General features: G+C 40.3%; 1 protein-coding gene across 2 annotated transcripts in view; it reads left to right on the top strand.

The window, feature by feature from the left end:
- The first annotated feature begins 2,794 nt into the window (after positions 1 to 2,794).
- The window catches only part of Xrn2 (5'-3' exoribonuclease 2), a 68,978-nt gene continuing 53,204 nt past the window's right edge, over positions 2,795 to 18,568 (top strand). The window contains exons 1-4 of one of the 2 annotated variants that reach the window (XM_028754558.1): positions 2,795 to 2,990; positions 17,175 to 17,302; positions 17,383 to 17,494; positions 17,878 to 17,989. In XM_028754558.1, coding sequence (XP_028610391.1) covers positions 2,916 to 2,990; positions 17,175 to 17,302; positions 17,383 to 17,494; positions 17,878 to 17,989 — 427 coding nt within the window. In that variant the 5' untranslated portion in view covers positions 2,795 to 2,915. The remainder of the gene's footprint in view (positions 2,991 to 17,174; positions 17,303 to 17,382; positions 17,495 to 17,877; positions 17,990 to 18,568) is intronic. The other variant, XM_028754567.1, reaches the window with a different exon arrangement.

Genomic DNA, 18,568 nt, shown 5'->3' with positions numbered 1-18,568 from the left:
AACTCTCAAAGCCCTCTTTCAGTAACACACTCACTCCAACAAGGTCACAACCTCCTACCTCTCCAAAAATGGCCACCAACTGAGGACCAAGCATTCAAATGTCTGAGACTATGGGGGGGGGCATCTCATACAAACCACATTTATCAAGAAGAGAGGTTTTTAGCTCAAAATCCCCTGGAAACAGACTTAGACTTGTTGCTCCTATTGGATGACAGGTTTTTTTTCTCTCCCTCAGTGATGCAGATATGGGCCAGATTAGACCATGTTCAAAGTAGCTAAAGGCAGTTTATTAGGAGGCAGCTCTCAGGTGGGTTCACTGTTCTCATAGATAGAGGTCAGTGAAGTCAAGCATCTAGGCTAAAGAAAGGATGTTTTTATGAGTCTTGGGCACTGAGTGATGATGTGTAAATTAGGAGTTGGGATTGTGTCCACATATGGTCAAAAACTGAGTCCCTGGGCAGGCACTCTTGGGTGAGTTGTCAGAAACATGGAGACAAGGAGTGGTGACCTGTCAGCCACTTTCTGTCAGCCACTGTCAGTTCTTTCCAAGTGAGTGGGGGAATATTTTTCTGTGTGGGAGGAGTTAGAGATGGGGAAGGAGGGCAAATGAGGTTTCCCAGTTTGTGCTGGGGGATGAGCAGGGGTTCCAGCCTAACATTGTAGTCTAGCATACATTTCTGTATGTTTCCTTTGTTTTCTGACCCAGGTTACCCTCCTGCCTCTTCATCCTCTTCAGGGCTAGGATTACTGGTGTGTGCCTCTCTGTCAGACTAGGAAGTTTCAATACTTACCATCTTATACAGCTTTGACTTTTTTACATTTCAACATTCAAAACCATTAGTGGTGAGCTCTGGGGGGCTTAATGTAGCAAGCTGCCTGCTCCTACCCAACTGCCTATGAATTTGTGTTTATATAAGAACATAGTGCATCCCAGAAGACCCAAACTCTCAGGGACCATTTCCAATTAAACTGGGAAATTTCATCATAGAAGTAATATTCTAGAACACCTCTCTCTCTCTCTCTCTCTCTCTCTCTCTCTCTCTCTCTCTCTCTCTCTGTGTGTATACACACACATACTTATATATAAAACTATTCTTAAATTAAAATTAAACATAGGCTAACTACCTCTCTAAGTTCCACACTAGCATTTAAATGAAGTCATTAAACCATTGGGGAAGGGGCAACATTTACTGCCTGACAGGTAGCAGAGAAACACTTTACAGAGGCCTCTTAAGATGAGCCTTTGTGATTGAGTGTGATTTGTCAGGTTAAGGGTGTTGGGGGGATTGAGGGAAGAGAGACTCTCCAGCTTGAGGAAATGGGTACAGATACCTCCTCTTTCAAGATCTCTTCTTTCATATGCTGAGGGGGGTGGGGTGGGGGATATGTCAGAACACATTTGAATCGACCAGAAAACGGGATAAGAATATCATGTTGGTTTGAGAACAGAGGATTAAATGATCCTTGCTTTAAGTGAAATACAAGTAGTATGAATAAGCAAGCGATTTAACTCTTTGACAACCTGACTTTATCTTTATGTGTTACAAACAAAAACAAAACGGTACAGCAAGATCACAGGATGGGTAGAGCTGTTACACTGTGCCTGACTCAGCAGGTACACAATTACTGCCTCAAGGCCAGGCTGTTACTGCCCACATAGAAACATGCTTCTGCAAAACAGCCCCTTCCAGCTTTTACTTTCTTGCCTGCTGGATGCACTGACTCTAATAAACTTCTTTTTCTGTTTGGAGAATACTTTCACACTGGAGTCACCAGCACGACACAGCCAGCCAGCCAGCCCAACTGGTAATTAAATAAGGTAATTCTTTAGTTCCTTGCCTTAGCACATCATGGGCACTATTGAGTGCTAGAACGTGATATTTGCAAATGTTGATACACTGAGCATAGTGACAAGGTTGCTTAACACCAAATTCTGGCTAGATTCTTCAACTATTTAAAGTGACCGGTTGGGCTAAGAGACGGCTTAGCAGTAAAGCATTCAGGCTGCTTTTCCAAAGGAGTAGAGTTTGACTCCTGGCAGCCACAGCAGGCTGATTATAGCTGTTTGTAACTCCAGCTCCAGAGGATCTGATGCTTCTGGCCTCCACAGGTAACAGCAATCGTTCACATAGCCACATGTAGATACATATACACACATTCACATAATTTTCTCCTTTTTTTTTGGTTTTTCGAGACAGGGTTTCTCTGTGTAGCCCTGGCTGTCCTGGAACTCACTCTGTAGACCAGGCTGGCCTCGAACTCAGAAATCCGCCTGCCTCTGCCTCCCAAGTGCTGAGATTAAAGGTGTGCGCCACCACCGCCCGGCACACATTCACATAATTAAAAATAAATCTTAAACGTATTTTGAAAAGTTGCTTATGAAAAGCAGATTTTTTAAAAAATTATAAAACACTTTAAGATGCTTTTTCATAGTAGCATAACCAGACACAGTAGTATAAAAATGAGAGAAATGGAAACTAGAATGTAGATGGTTCTTTTCAGCCCAAGATTGATTGTGGGAAAGGAAGTCAGGCCACGCCTTTCCAAAGTCCTGACTATACAAGTAAGGACCTGCTGCCGCGGGCCTACTGTGGCCAGCGTTCTGGGGACTTCTGCGGAAGAAGGCGTTAGCCCAGAGTCCTGCTCTCGAAGGCTTTACCGGAGAACGCGGCGCGCAAGGTCTCAACACACAGCCCTACAACTCGCCCAAACCGCAGACCACTTGTGCAGTCTAAACCAACTCCCACTTAACCAAGCTCCTTTCCCTGCTTCCCCCGCGGTGGTGGAATGACGCAACTTCCGGTCGCTGAACGCACGTGGGAGGAAGTGCCGGTGCCTGCGGCTGCCGCTCCCGCCAGTCTCGTTGGTTACACTCTCCCGCTGGCCCGGCTGCTGTTTCGAGCTGCCCGCTGGTCATGGGAGTCCCGGCGTTCTTCCGCTGGCTCAGCCGCAAGTACCCGTCCATCATTGTCAACTGCGTGGAGGAGAAGGTGAGGAGGCGGCCAGTACGCCGGAGTGGGGATCCGGCGCGGCACGTCTAGGCCGCGGCCCTCGGGGACGGGCGCGGGCCCCAGGCAGTCTCGCGGGCCGCTTCGCGGGTTCGCGGTTCCAGAGCCGGTCTGGGCGAAGCGAGGTCGAGTAGGGGTCTGTGGGGGCTTGGGCGACTCCTCCCCGTCCTGCTTAAGCGAGCATCCCAGGCTCCGCCCACGGCTTTGTTTCTTCGGCGCCCTCACTGAGCTCGAAAGGGCGCCCTGGCTAGGCAGCCCCCTGACGCGGGCAAGGTTGGCAGGGTAAGGACCGCTGCCTGGTCCACTGTGTTGAACTCGGCTTTTCCGGTGGCCGGATCGCTTGTTTTCCACCCGAGCCTGGCCATTTGTTGCAGTTAACCGTGTGCGGACCGCGGCTAGTTACGAAGGACTTAGGATAGGGGAGCGTTCTGTCTCCCTGGCGGGCTTCGCTGTACGACTGCCGGGCTGCTCGCTGTTTCACTTCCTGTCTTCTCGGGTGGTGTTAGTTTGCTAGTTTACAGGCAGACTTTTAGTCGTTATGATTCTTGAGTTTTGCTTTTGTCGTTCGCGTAATTCTGTCGAGTTCGACTTTGTACTCTCAATTAGAATTTCTTCTTTGGAAAAGTTCCGGGCACATGTGTCCCCTCCCACTTTCGGCTTTAGAACCACCCCTCTGCAAGAACCTATCTCCTGCTTAAGTTATTTACTTCCTTACTCCCAGTCTTAGAAGAAACCAAAGCTTTGTTTTGGTAACATTCTTAGTGGGTTTTTTTTGTGTTCTCCAAAGATTAAAATTGCTAAGTTGAATTATTTTCTTTGTAAACTTTGCGTTCCCCTGGGGGGGTGTTCCAAAGGGAAAGCCACAGTTCCTTGTTCCGTCCATTCTCGTCCGGTCTTCTCTCCAAAGACAGACACTTAGAACTGTTTTGGTTCTGTCTCTTAATATGGTTAAGTTTGATTTATCGGTTTTAGGTCTGTCTAATTTTGGGTAGAAGAGGAATTAGCTCTTTATTCACCACCACCCCTGTTTTTTTTTTAATGCTAATCCATATATCTGACGGTAAATTTTGTAATTTAACGGAGAACTCGTTTAAACGTTTATTATGCCAAGGCGTGGCACATACCTGTAGCCCTAGCACTTGGGAGAGAGGTAGGCTTGGGTTTTGGAGGTCAGCCTGATTCGCACAGAGTTCAAAGCAAACCAAGGCTTACATAGTGAGACCCTTTCTCAAAACAAACAAACAAACAAACATTCTATTGCCTATACAAAGTATCATTTTCTAGTTTCTAAGATTGATGTTTGCCTCCCCCGCCCCCAAGCTGTCTTAACTTTTTGGGTCCCCTGTACTTTTTAATTCTTATTCAAGATTGTCAAACTTTTGACCATACAAGCTTCAAGAGATGTGGTGGTGTTGGCTGTTTTAAATTGTGATTAGAGTTTAGGCTGCTTATCTTTTACTAGAGCTGGCTCCTCCTTTCCCTCCTCCCTTTCCCCCCTAGTTTGGGTACAATTTATACCTTTCCTCATCCAAATTATTTTATCAGGCATTCCATCAAGTCTTTTTTTGTTGTTATGCATTGTGCCTCTTTTAAGTATTAATTTTTCCTCTAGCCACAAACTCCAGGCCCTCACACACAGGCAAGCTGGGAGTTGTCATACACACTGCCACTCCCAGCTTGGAGTTGTCTTTTTTTGTCTATTTTCTTCACAACATTTTTTTTTTTTTTCAGTATGCTTCCTGGAAAGGTGCTTCCTGAGAATTACTGTTTGCTGAATAGCCTATCTCTTTTGGCTTAAAGCTATCCTTGATTTTTACTTTTGAATTGACTTTTTAGGAAATGCCACTGTGTGATCTGAGTTTTCTGTCCTTGTAGGCCCAAAATTTATTTTCTCCATGAGTGATTATGAGTCCAAGTTGGAAAGCCAGTTCCCATGAAGATGTTGGAATTTTCATTGTATTATTGGCCGATTTATCTTTTAAAAGATGTTATTTCACTTATTTATTTATTAGTTAAATTGTATGTTTGTCAGATGAGTAACTGGCAGGGATGATTTTCATTCTGTATGCTCTCACTACCAGTCGCTTGCTTTTTTATGCAGGGACTTAGTTTCATGCCATCTCATTTGTTAATCTTTTTTTTTTTAAAATTTTTTATTCATGTGTGTGTAAGAGTGCCTTCTGAAGCCACAAGAATGGGTTGGATTTCCCCCTGGAGGTGGAGTTATGGGCAAATGTGACCCACCTCATGTTGGTATTGGGAACTAAACCACCCTCTCATTTGTCTTTTTTCCTAGAAATTTCTTAGACAATTAGAGTCATTGCTTGTGCTTTTATCTTAAAGTGTTTTCCTTATATTTTCTTCTGGTAGTTGCAGAGTTTCAGGTCTAATATTTAAAATCTTTGATTTCTTTTGAATTAATGTTGTAATGAACAAGAGGTAGAGCTCTGGTTTGATTCTTTTGCATGTAAATACTCAGTTCTGCAGCATTGTTTCCTGAAAAGACTGGCATGTTTTTGGCACTTTAGCCAAATCCATGATGACTATTGCTATTTGTTTCTGGGTCCTCTTGTTTCTTTTTTACACGTCTTTTTTTGTGGTCCATAACTTTGTTGATATGACCATGGCTCTGTAGTGTAATTTGAGATGGAGTGTAGTGACACCTCTAGTGCAGTTCTTTATGCTCAGGACTGCTTTGGCTTTTTGTGTTCCTGTGTGAATTTTTTCTTTCTGTGGTGAATGTCATTGCAACTTTGATATGGATTACATGGAATCTGTAGGTTGCTTTTGGGCTGGTCCAAAGCATGGGAGATTTTCATCTTCTAGTGTCCGTATCAATTTCTTCAGTGTTGTATTATCCTTTATTTTGGGATTATATGCACATGGGTATGTGGTTGCTTGTGCTTGCACATGAAGGGGACATAGGAGGACATTGAATATCTCCCTCTTTTACTGTCCACCTTATTCTTTTAAGAGAGGATTTCTCACTGAACTGGCTCACTGGCTAGCAAACTAGAAGATTTCCCTGTCTTACTATCCCAACTCTAGGGTTACAGGCACACACAGCTGTGATTTGCTTTTTATACACAGATCCTGGGATTCAAACTTAGATATGCTCAATGCTCACAGAGCAAGCACACTTACCTATTGAGGCATCTTCTTAATGTCCAAGTTTCACTGTAGTGTTCTTTTACTTCCATGATCATATTTATTGTATTTGTGGGGTGGGTGGGTGGTTGATTGATACCTTTGTTTTTGAAACTGTTGTGAATGTGCTATTTTTCCTAGTTTCTCAGCATGTTCATTATTTGTGTATAGAAAAACTGCTGTTATCTGAGACAGTTTCATTCTATAGGCCAGGCTGACCTCTAACTCACAGGAGATGTATCTGCCTTCCTAGTGCTGGGATGTGTTTGGTACTTGTCTTGTTATATTTTCAACTTATGAGTCACTGACTGAGTCCAATTACTGCTGTTCATCTATGTGTGTGTATGTGTGTGTGTGTGTGTGTGTGTGTGTGTGTGTATGTGTGTGTGTGTGTGTGTTGGGCTATCCACTGGAGCACCCACAACATGCTGGGGGCTACACTCCAAAGAATACTGTCTCTCCCTTCTCTAGCTATGGGCTGGACTTTGTGAGCCCCTCTCTCATCCATGCTAGACTGTTGACTAACTTGATCTTGTATAGATTTTTGCATATGTAATCCCAGCCATAAAAAACTTACAAAACTTACAAAACCCATACAAAACTTCTGTGAGTTCATGGATTAATGGCCGTGTCATATCCAGATGTCTGTATTTTCTAGCACTGTTGCCACTGTTTAGGACTTAGGATACTTTCTGCCTCATCTTTCATGATGTTCCCTGCACCTTGGTGGCGTGGAAGTTGATAATGATGGCCCACTTAGGGATAAACACTTAATAGTCAATTATTCTTGGCTTCTATTGATTAAAAAACCAAATCAAAATTTTATTTTGTGTCTGTATCTGTGTGTATACGTGCACATGTGCATGCCTTGGTATGTTTGTGGAGGTCAGAAAACAAATTTGGCTCTCCTTCTGCCGTGTGGGTCCTGGGGCTCAATCAGTTCATCAGGCTTGTAAGTAGTTACCTTTATCCTGTGAGCTGGCCCTTTTACTAATTTTATTTTAATACTGATTTTTTTTTTTTTGTCATGCTACTTCCCTGAAAAATGTTTATCCACTCTAAGAGCTGGTAGTCTTTAGGATATACTTAAAGTTATTTTTGTATGAGGATGTGTGCCATGGCGATAGTGTTTACCCACTGAGCCATTTCAGCCTAACCCATCTTTAGAGTTTTCTGAGTATAGAACATCCAGTCTGCAAATAGGAGTAATTGACTTCCTTCTTTCCTACTTGTATTGAGTTTCTCTTTCTCTTGCCTTGTTACTCCAGCTAGGAGTTTCACTGCTGTGTTGTAGATAAGAACAGGTAGAGTTGACATTCTTGGTACAGTCCTGTTTTTGAGACCCCCGCCCCCATTTACTATTGGTTGTGTTGCTCATACGTGACATTAGTTATGTTGAGGTGTGTATCTTCTATTCCTAATTTCTTTAGGGCTTTATCATAAAGGAGTGAGCTTTGTTGAAGACCTTTTCTGCATCTGAGATCATATGATTTTCCCATTTTGCTCTAACTATGTAGATAATAGATTTATGTATGTTGAATAATCCCTATGTCCCTGCAACGAGACAAACTTGATTCTAAGATCTTATTAATGTTGCTGAATTCAGTTTGAGAGTGTTTAGTGAGAGTTTTGTGTCTGTACTCTCAGGGAAGAGTGATCAGTCTGTAGTTTTGTTATATTCATATTTCCTGTGGTACCATCAGAGTGATACTGGTTTTTGAGAATGAGTTTAGCAGTGTTCTTCCTTTTCTGTTTATGGGACAGTTTGAGGAACGTTGGTGTCATTTCTTATTTAAAGATTGGTAGAGTTTAGCAGTAAACAGTGGGATCTGCCCTGGTCTGGGTTTTTCTTTGAAAGGAGATTCTATTGCAGCTTCACTTTAATTGTACCTTATAGATCTGTTGAAGTATAAATTTTAAATTTGGTAAGTCATATGTATGTAGGATTTATACACTTCTAAATTTTTCAGTTTATTGGAATGGAGTTCTCAAAGTAGTCTCTAATGGGCCTCTGAATTTCTTTAGTATCTCTTGTGATGTTCCCCTCTTTCATTTCTACCTTTATCAATTTAAGTCTTTTCTCTTTGGGCTAATTTGGTTTAACCGCAGTCAGTCTTACGCAGGGGCCATGCTAATCCTCCCTGTTTGTTTCAGTTTGAGTACACACTGCTGCAGCAAGCATAGGATCAGTCAGTGTAGCTAATCTTTTCAAGATCAGAAACATACTGCATTATGGCTGTGTTATATTTGTTTTTTATTCCTCTCAGTGAGGAACATGTATATTGTTTCCAGTTTGGAACTGTTAGAGAAAACCCATGAGCACTTGTGTACATATTCTTGTCATAGAAACACATACTTCCATTTATGTGTTGAAATCTAGGAGTGAAGTGATGAGACTGTGTGGTTGACACATTATTTAACAAGAAAGGCTAGTCCTCTAGTCTGTTTCAAATTAGGTGGGTCGTTTTCTGTTTGACTTCAGCTGTACATGAGAATTTCTCAGTTGCTTCCCTTCATTACCAGTGGTTAGTATTTATAGGTTTAGACATTCTAGCATAGTGTCATCTGGTTTGTGGTTTTAAGCTTGCATTTTCCTAGTGACAAACGATAGTAGAACACTTTATCAAGTTTTTTATGTATTTTCTTAGGCAAGAAGTCTGTTCCAACTTTTTTTTTGACCATTATAAGTTAAGACTATGTTCAGTTTTATTTAGATATTCTAGGTAGAATTCTTTAGGTTGATAAATATTTCCACGTACATTCTCTTAATCTTCAGATTACTCTCTTAAAGAATATCTTTAACATTTTTAAATTTTTTTTAAAGATTTATTTATTTATTTTATTTATGAGTACACTGTCGCTGTCTTCGGACACACCAGAATAGGGCATCCAATCTCATTACAGATGGCTGTGAGCCACCATGTGGTTGCTGGGAATTGAACTCAGGACCTCTGGAAGGGCAGTCAGTGCTCTTAACCGCTGAGCCATCTCTCCAGCCCCAACATTTTTTAATTTTATGTTTATGATTGTTTTGCCTCTACATATGTCTGTGCATCATGGATGTGCAGTACTTGTAGACACCAGAAGAGGGAGTCTGAGTGCTTGGAACTGGAGTATGAACCCTTGTGAGCCACCATGTGGGTGGTTGGAATCAAATCCGGGCTCTCTAGGGGAGCCTAGTGGTCTTACTCTCTAAGCCATCTCTCCAGCCCCTTAAATATTTAAATTTTAGTGATGGATTTAGTAGGTTTTTTTTTGTGTTTTGTTCTGTTTTTTTTAAATTTCTGCCTTTTGTTAAGTTTTTGCCTAGGTCATTTGAGCTCTTCTCATGTTTTCTTAATGAAGTTTTATTAAAAAATTTTTTTAATGTTTTGAACCTGTTTTGCATTCCTTGAGAAGACCCTAGAAGTCATGTTATATTGGATTTTTTTTTGTTTGTTTTGTTTTAATTATTGTTGGGCTCAGTTCAGTAAAGCTTTCTTTTTACTTACATATTTACAAAAAAATACTTGTAGCATTCTTGGAATGTGTTTTAGTGGGTAATTTTTGTTTTATTTTTGAGATGGGGTCTCACTATGTAGCTCAGGTTGGCTTACAAGAGTTTTGAAGCACCTATAAACAAGCAGGCACATAGAATTTTGAAGGTTAAATTGAGTTTGCATTCTGGGGCTAAATCTCACTTGGTCCTGTATGCCATGTGCTTGTGCTCGCGCTCGCTCGCGCTCGCGCGCGCGCTCTCTCTCTCTCTCTCTCTCTCTCTCTCTCTCTCTCTCTCTCTCTCTGGCTTTTATTTGCTAATGTTGAGGATTTTTTCATTGATCCCCCCCCCCTCCCCCATGAAGTACTCACCTGTAGCTTGTAGCTTTTTTCTTGTTACACTTTGTCTGAATTTGGTGTTAAGATGATATTGGTCTTGTACAATGAACTAAGAAGTGTTAGCAAGGGTTGATGAATAGCTGGTATGAATTCTTTTTTCATACTTGGTAGAATTCAGCATTGTTGGTCTTGAACTAACTTTCTGGTCAGTTTTGAATTACTGATTCAGTTTCTTCATTTATTATTGGTTTATTTTGATGATATTTTCCTGAATAATTTCTGGTATTTATGTTTTTCTAGTAATATGTTCCTCTGTCCTATCTATAAATTGTTGGTATATATTCATTCATAGTATTTTTACAGTTTATTTTTTGTTTACAAAGTTGTCAATAAAATAAGTTTTTGTGTCTCATTCTAGTTATTTGAGTGTTTTTCTTGCTCAGGTTAAATAAAAGGCTGTCAGTTTCATTGATCTTTTTGAAGGATTAGGTTTTAGTTTTACTGATTTTTTTTTCCTGTTCTAATTATTTTCTACTCTAATTTTGCATTATTTTTGTTTGCTTTAGGCTTGGTTTATTCTCTTTTGTGGGATCTTGAAATGGAGAAAGGGTTAGGTTATTGAGATATTTCTATTATTATTATTATTGCATAGTCTAGCTATGTAAGCAAAGCTAACCTCAAACTCTCAGGATCCTGTTGTTTCAACTAAGTGCTGGAATACAGATGTTTCCTGTATTGTCTGATTTGACTTGAGATTTTTTTTTAAAGGTTTGTTTTTATGTATATCAGTGTTTGCCTGTGTCTATGTTTGTACACCATATACATACTTGGTATCAAAAGAGGCTAGACAAGGTTGTTCTTTGTTTTTTTTTTTTTTTTTTTTTTTTTTTTAGTTTTTCAAGACAGGGTTTCTCTTTGTATCCCTAGATGTCCTGGAACTCATTCTGTAGACCAGACTGGCCTTGCCCCTGCCTCTTAAATTCTGGGATTAAGGTGTGCACCACCACCAGGCTGGAGGATATTCTTTTATTAACATTTTTTAGTTTACATTCTTATTTTGAGGGCTGGTGTGATGATGTTCAGTAGGTAAAGGCACTTTTAAACCCAGCAACTTGAGTTTGAGCTCTATAACACAAATTGTAGGAAGAGAACATTCTACCAGGTTATCCTTTGACTTCTACATAGGACCAGAGGCATGTGCATGGTCCCTGCCTCAACATACAAAACAAATAAATGTAATTTAAAGCAACAGATATTTTGGAGGATGGAGAGATAGCTCAGTAGTTTGCTGCTTTTGTAGAGGACCTGTGTTCAGTACTACCTCCAGTTCCATGGGATCCAATGCCTTCTTATGACCTCCAAGGGTACCTGCATGTGGTGCACATATAAGTAAGCACACACACACACACACACACACACACACACACACACACACAGAGTATTGTTATGTGTATGGTGACTTTGTGCCATGGCATGTACTTGGTGGTCAGAGGACAATTTTTGGAGTTGGGTCTTTTGTCCACCTTTATGTGGCTTCTGAGGGTTGAAGTCATGTGACCAGGATTACCTAGCAAATACCTTTACCCTCTGAGCCATCTCACTGGCCTAAATGTTTTAAATTACGTTTATTTATTTGGTAGCTATGGGCAAATACCATGGTGTACGTATGAAGGTCAGTTCCTTCTAGCATGTGGATTCCAGGAGTTGAACTCAAGTCATTAGGCCTGGCAGCAAGGGCTTTTCCCCTCTGAGCCATCTTGCTGGACTTCATCTTCACTTTAATTTTCCGAGATAAAAGTTTTTCTTGGTTAACACTTTTTGCTTTTATGCTATCCTGCTTTCCTGAGAAGATGTTAGTCTTACTGAGATTCTCTTGAAAGTTACTAAGGATTTACTATTTATTAATTTATTTAAAAATTTTAGATACATTTTATGTGTGTGAGTGGTTTGCCTGTATGGATGTGTGTGGTGCTCTTTGGAGTTCAGAAAAGGGCATCTGATTCACTGGGACTAGGGTTACAGACACTTGTGAGCTAGATGCTGGGAATCAAATCTGAGTCCCCTCCAAGACCAACAGGTACTCTTTTTTTTTTTTTTAAACTTTACTCTTATATATTACATCTTGACCACAGTTTCCTCTCTCTCTCTATTCCTCGAAGTCTTTCCCCTGTATCCCTAGATCAGTTTCCCTTCAGAAAAAAAGAGAAAGCCTCTCAGGGATGGCCACCAAAAATACCCTAACAAGATATAATAAGACTGGGCACTGCAAGGCTGGATAAAGCAAACCAGTAGGAGGAAAGGGGTCCCCAAGCATAGGCAAAAGAGTCAGAGATTTCCTCTATTTCTACTGTTGGGAGTCCCACAAGAACACCCAACTACACAACCATAAGTTATATGCAGAGGACCTAGCTCAGACCCATACAGAGCTCCTATGAGCTCTGCCTTAGTTGATTCTGTGGCCCAAGTTCTCATGGTGTCCTTGAATCCCTGAGTCCTACAGTCCTGCCTCCCACTCTCCTGTGGGGTTCCCCTGGTTCTGCCTAGTGTGTGGCTGTGGGTCTCTGTATCTGTTGTCATCAGTTGCTGGATGATGCTCCTCTGATGACAGTTGGGCTAAGCACCGATCTGTAAGTATAGCAGAATATCATTAGGAATTATTTCATTGACCTTTGTTGTTGTTGTTGTTGTTGGTCGGTGTGTTTGTTTCTATCCTGGGTCTCTGGGCTCTCCTGCCTCTGGTTCCTAGCCATCCAGGGAGTGTCGGGTGTGGATTCCTTCTCATGGCATGGGCCTCAAGTTGGACCAGTCATAGGTTGGCCACTTGGACAAGTTTTGTGCCACTGTCACCATTGCCTCAGCATGTCTTGCAGTTAGGACAGTGTATTGGTCGAAGGTTTTCCGGCTAGGTTGATATACCAGTCCTACTGCTGAGAGCCTTGCCTGGTTGCAGTAGAGAGGCCAATTGGATACTGTATCCCCCATTACTAAGAGACTTCACTAGGGTCACTCTTGTAGATTTGAGGAAGTTTCCATTGCACTAGGTTTCTACCTCGCCTTTCAAATGTTCCACCCCGCCCCAGTTCCAGTCATCTCTCCTAGTACTCCCCTCCCCATCCCTCCCACATTGTGTAAATGTACCACACTTTATCCATTCTTCAGTTGAGGGACACCTAAGTCATTTCCAGTTTCTGGCTTTTATGAATAAAGCTGCAACGAACATGGTTGAGCAGGTGTCCTTGTGGTAGGATGGAATGTCCTTTGGGTATGTTCCCAAGACTGTGTAGCTGGGTCTTGAGGTAGATCTATTCCCAATTTTCTAAGAAAGCACTATATTGATTTCCAGTGTGGCTGTACAAGTTTGTATTCCCACCAATAATGAAAGAGTGTTCCCTTTGCTTCACATCCTCGCCAGCATGAGCTGTTACTTGTGTTTTTGATCTTAGCCATTCTTAGAGTTTTGATTTGCATTTTCTTGATGGGTAAGGATGTTAAACATTTCTTTAAGTGCTTCTCAACCATTTGAGATTCCTTTGTTGAGAATTCATAGTTTAGAGCTGTGTCCTATTTTTAAAATTGGATTATTTGGTTTGTTGATGTGAAAAGGAATTTTAAGTTGCTTAAAATCAATAGTATAACAGGAAGCCTTAATTCACTAGTACAAGTAGTTAAAAATACAGGTCAGCTAACTTGCTAACCCAAGGCCAGTCACAAAAGATGCAGAGCTGGAGAAACAAAGGTCAATTGAGTGTTTCAGGAATCTGTTCCTGTGATGTTTGACTTAGCTTCCTTTGGAAAAACTCCCACCAAGGGTCCCAAGGACTTGTGAATTAAATTCAGCCAGATGGTCTGTTGGCTCAGATAAGCATTCACACTGGGTCCCAAGGCCACAGGGACCAGGGACTGTTCTCATGAGATTAGTCAAACCTCTGCCCGGGATCTGCTTACACACATTACAGACATTTGAAACAACCAATTGTGTGTGACTATGCCACAACACCCCCCCCACCCCCGCCGCCTTTGCCTATATTAACCCTAAGCTTTTGGGCCTCTTGGTTGATTCCTCTACCTCCTGCGTGAGGCACGTATCGGCCCGGAGCTCTGATAATAAGCCTGCCTTGTGCCAGTTTGCAGCAAGATGGTCTTTGGAGTATTTTTGGGTCCGTGTCCCTTCAGGGTCTCCCTTGGGAGAGTCTTTCAGGTGCCTAGTTTCTTGAGTTTATTTTGTGTATTAGCCCTCTGTCAGATGTGGAGTTGGTGAAGATCTTTTCCTAGTGATAATGTCCTTTGCCTCACAGAAGCTTTTCAATTTCATGAGGTCCCATTTAGTAATTGTTGTTCTTAGTACCTGTGTTAATGGTGTTCTCTTCAGGAAGTTGTCTCTTAACATTAAGGCCAATGTGTTCAAGGCTATTCCCCACTTTGTCTTCAACCAGGTTCAGTGTGTCTGGTTTTAGGTGAAGTCATTGATCTACTTGGACTTGTTTTGTGGAGGGTAATAGAGATAGATCTATTTGTATTTTTCTACATGCAGGCATCTATCAGCGTTTGTTGAAGATGCTTTCTTTTTCCATTGTGTAATTCTAGCTTCTTTGTAAAAAATCAGATGTCCATAGGTGTGTAGATTTATGTCTGGGTCTTTGATTTGATGCTATTGATCAACCTGTCTGTTTTTATGCCATTACCATGCCACTTTTATTTCTATAGTTTTGTAGTACAGCTTAAAATCAAGGATGCTGATACCTCTGGATGTTTTTATTGTAAAGGATGCAAAAAGTACTCTTTTAAGTGCTGAGCCAACTCTCTAATGTGACTGAACTGCCTCCTCTGCCACCTTTGTTGTTCCAGTATATTCTCATATCATTTTTTTTCCTTTTTTGTGTATTTCAGCATTTTTACTGTGATGTTGGTGTATTTTAGAGTTCATAGAGCTTTTGGTATATTTTTTATTTGGGATAACTTCAGTATTTGAATTTTTTTCTGCCACATCCTTCTCTTTCCTTATGTATGTTTTTGCATGCATTTTATGGTAAAGTTAGTGTTTGTTCTTAGAACCATTTCCACAGATTGCAGATATATACATATATTTATTGTTTGTTTTTAGAGACACTGTCCTGAAACTCTGATTGAGCCCTCTTGCTTGATTCAGCATATTTTATAGAGCTGCCTAAAGGTCCCTCCTCCCATTCCCCTCTCCGTCAGTTACAGTACATATTGAAGTTTGCTTTCTTGACATCCCTCCCTCTAAGTAACCACTCTTCTGAAATAGTTCTTGTCATTACTCCCTTGCTGTTCTCTGTACCTTCACTGCATGTGTATTCAGCCCTAAACAATATCTAATTGATGTGTATTTTCTGTGTATTTTGTTCAGTGGTGTGTTCATAACAATCCAGTTTGCTTTTTAGATCTCACTTGGCCTGGCAGTTCAGTACATGGATACATGGCATTCTACATGAATTAGCTTCTGAATTTTATTTTTTAAACAGCTTTATGAGGTATAACTTATTTGCATATTAAGTACACATATTAATAAAATGATAACTTTCATACATATAAAATTATTTTACTCATGTTCCCATTACCCTTGAGGTATAAATTCTATGTCATGAAATTCTTAAAATACCAGGGTTTTCTCTTTGTTTGTTTGTTTTGGGTTATTTGCTTTTGAAACAGTCTCACTGTGCAGTCTTGACTGTCTGGAACTTACTACATAGACCAGTCTGGCTTCAAATGAATAGAGATCTACCAGTCTCTGTCGCCCACATGCTGAGATCAGAGGCATGTACCATTGTGCCTAGTAGAGTCAGTTTTTATTGTATTTGCAGACTTGTTTGATCTTATATAATTTTAGATTTCCTTACTATCTAAAGCAGTGGATACTCAATTCATAGTCACTTTTCATTTCTCTCACCCTTTCTTCACCCTCAGCTTGACACAGCCTTATCTGCCATCTATTTTTATAACTTTCTCTATGATAGGCTTTTTTCATATAATCATACAAGATATGGTCTTTCATATAATCACACAGGATAGGTAACTTATCTTTTAGCATGTTTTATAATTACCCGTGATTTAGCATGTACATGATAGTCTTTTAAATTATGTACTTTTTTTTCCCTATTGCTTTGTATGTGTTTAAGGACTCATACTATTAGTAAAACAAAAATTGGGTCTTGTGTTACTCTTTCATTGATGCTCTGGAAGAAAACGACAAAAGTACTGTCATTATAAAAGTATAATTGAGAACCTTTGAGAGTACAACCCTGCTTTTTTGAAGGACTCACAATGTAGTTGGGTAGAAATTACAAACTATTCATAAAACTATGAAGATATTACAAAGGTATAAACAAAATCCTAAGAAATGCAGGAAGGAAACAGTTCATTTCTTGGGGAATGATATGTTACAGATACTGTGAAGTGACATTTGATTTGTGTCTGGGCTCCAAAAAGTTATTAAGATTTCAGGAAGTGAGTATTGGTAGAGAGGAAGAAGGCTTTCTACCAAGAGGTGTAACTGGAGGAAGTAGTTAGAGGACAGCATTTTCCTGGAACTTCTTGTTTTTCTGTTTTGTTTTTAGGTTTTCTTTTGGGATGAAGTCTTACTCTATAACTCTGGAACTTACTGTATAGCCTGTTAGCATTAAACTCAGGACATTCCCTTTCTTAGCTTCCTGATTGCTGTGTTCAGGTGCCAGTTACTACACCTGGCTTGTAGAAGCTTTTGAGAAATGGACTGGGCCTTGGTAATGTTGTTGTGGGCTAGGCTCATTGTTTAGCTGTTTGGTATGGGAAGCACAGGGAAAGTAGGCAAGGATAAGACACAAATGCTTTTTGTATCTTACTGTTCAGACACTAGACAGGAAATAAGAATGTGTGAAGGTAGTTACTACTTTCTAAGTATGGTGTGATAGCATGATGCTCACAGCACGAAAGGAGATGTATGGAAAACATTTTAGATTAAATTGACAGAACTTGTTAGTGTGAATGGTGAGAGACGTGATGAAGATAACTCCCTTGACCTTGCTTGGATATGTCAGTGATCTCACAGAATTAACTTGAATTAGAAGCTGTTCACATTTTAATGGAAACATTTAATTTGATTCTGTTTATACTTCCAGTTCTGAAATTAAATCGGTTCATCTTATGCTTAGTACCTGTCATATTTAGATCTGCACAGTTAAAATATTACTTATCACTTCTTTATAGCCAAAAGAATGCAACGGTGTAAAGATTCCAGTTGATGCTAGTAAACCTAATCCAAATGATGTGGAGTTTGATAATCTATATTTGGATATGAATGGAATCATCCATCCCTGTACTCATCCTGAGGACAAGTATGTAATCCATTTTTGCCATTGATAGCACAAGTCACAGAAGTACTATAGTCTATTACATTGTCTGCTTATCATTATAGACCAGCACCAAAAAATGAAGATGAAATGATGGTTGCAATTTTTGAGTACATTGACAGACTTTTCAATATTGTAAGACCAAGAAGACTTCTCTACATGGCGATAGATGGAGTGGTGAGTGCTAAAAAACTCAGTTAGACGCTTCTGTTTTTTACTATTTTCTGAATATCTCAGTGAAAGTCAGCTGAATAGTAAAAAATGTTGACTGATTAATTTCAGAACGAAAAGTCTCATACTTCAATAATTCATTGGCACTTTCTTTTGTCATTTACTATGCAATGAATGCTATGGATTATTGATTGATGACTGCCCCTTTAAAGTGACATAGATCGAGTGAATTTAGACACTTAGAAGTACTAAGTGACATATGCAAAGGTGTTCGGAGAAGAGGCAGTTTGGATTTACTATGGGGTAAAAAGTGAAGGTTAGAAATGATGTATGGATTTGTTGGGAATATTTTGAATAGCATTATGTAAACATGAGATACACATTTTTAGGCACCACGTGCCAAAATGAACCAACAGCGTTCAAGGAGGTTCAGAGCATCAAAGGAAGGGATGGAAGCAGCGGTTGAGAAGCAGCGAGTCAGAGAGGAAATACTTGCAAAAGGTAAGGAGAATATATCTTTAAGTTGAAGTTTCCCCCTTTTTCTGTTCCCATTGCTTTAAAATTCCTGTTGGGTACCTAGGTTAGGGCTAAGTCTCAGAGAAGAAAGTTGGAGAGGGATGCTGAAGCCAACTGGAACTGGTTCTCCCTCAACCTAATGTGTGTGCTATGATACTTGGTTGGTTTTGTCAGGTTTATTTGTTGGTGTTTGCTACCCACAGCAGTATAGCAGTATAGGAGACAGAAAAGGACACACACACACACACACACACACACACACTTTTTGTCACTAAATTGCATTTTACATCTGGAGAAAAAGATGTCATGGGCCTACATTTATAAATTTTACTATGCTATTTTAATTTGCTTGAAAGTATGTAAGTATATATAGTTATTTTAGCCATGGCTTGAAATTAAGATTCCCTTTGCTTCCTCCCTGAGACAGGGTTTCTCTGTAGCCCTGGCTGTCTCTGAACTCACTGTATATAGTCCAGGCTGGCCTTGAAGTCAGAGATCTGTCTGCCTCTGCCTCCTGAGTGCTGAGATTAAATGCATGCACCACCAGTACCTGGCTGTAGTTAA

The sequence above is a fragment of the Grammomys surdaster genome, unplaced genomic scaffold (assembly GCF_004785775.1).
Source record: "Grammomys surdaster isolate TR1022 unplaced genomic scaffold, NIH_TR_1.0 129, whole genome shotgun sequence".
In the NCBI taxonomy this organism is placed as follows: domain Eukaryota; kingdom Metazoa; phylum Chordata; class Mammalia; order Rodentia; family Muridae; genus Grammomys; species Grammomys surdaster.
Note: the sequence above shows the minus strand (reverse complement) of the source record. Positions and strands in the feature narration are given on the sequence as shown.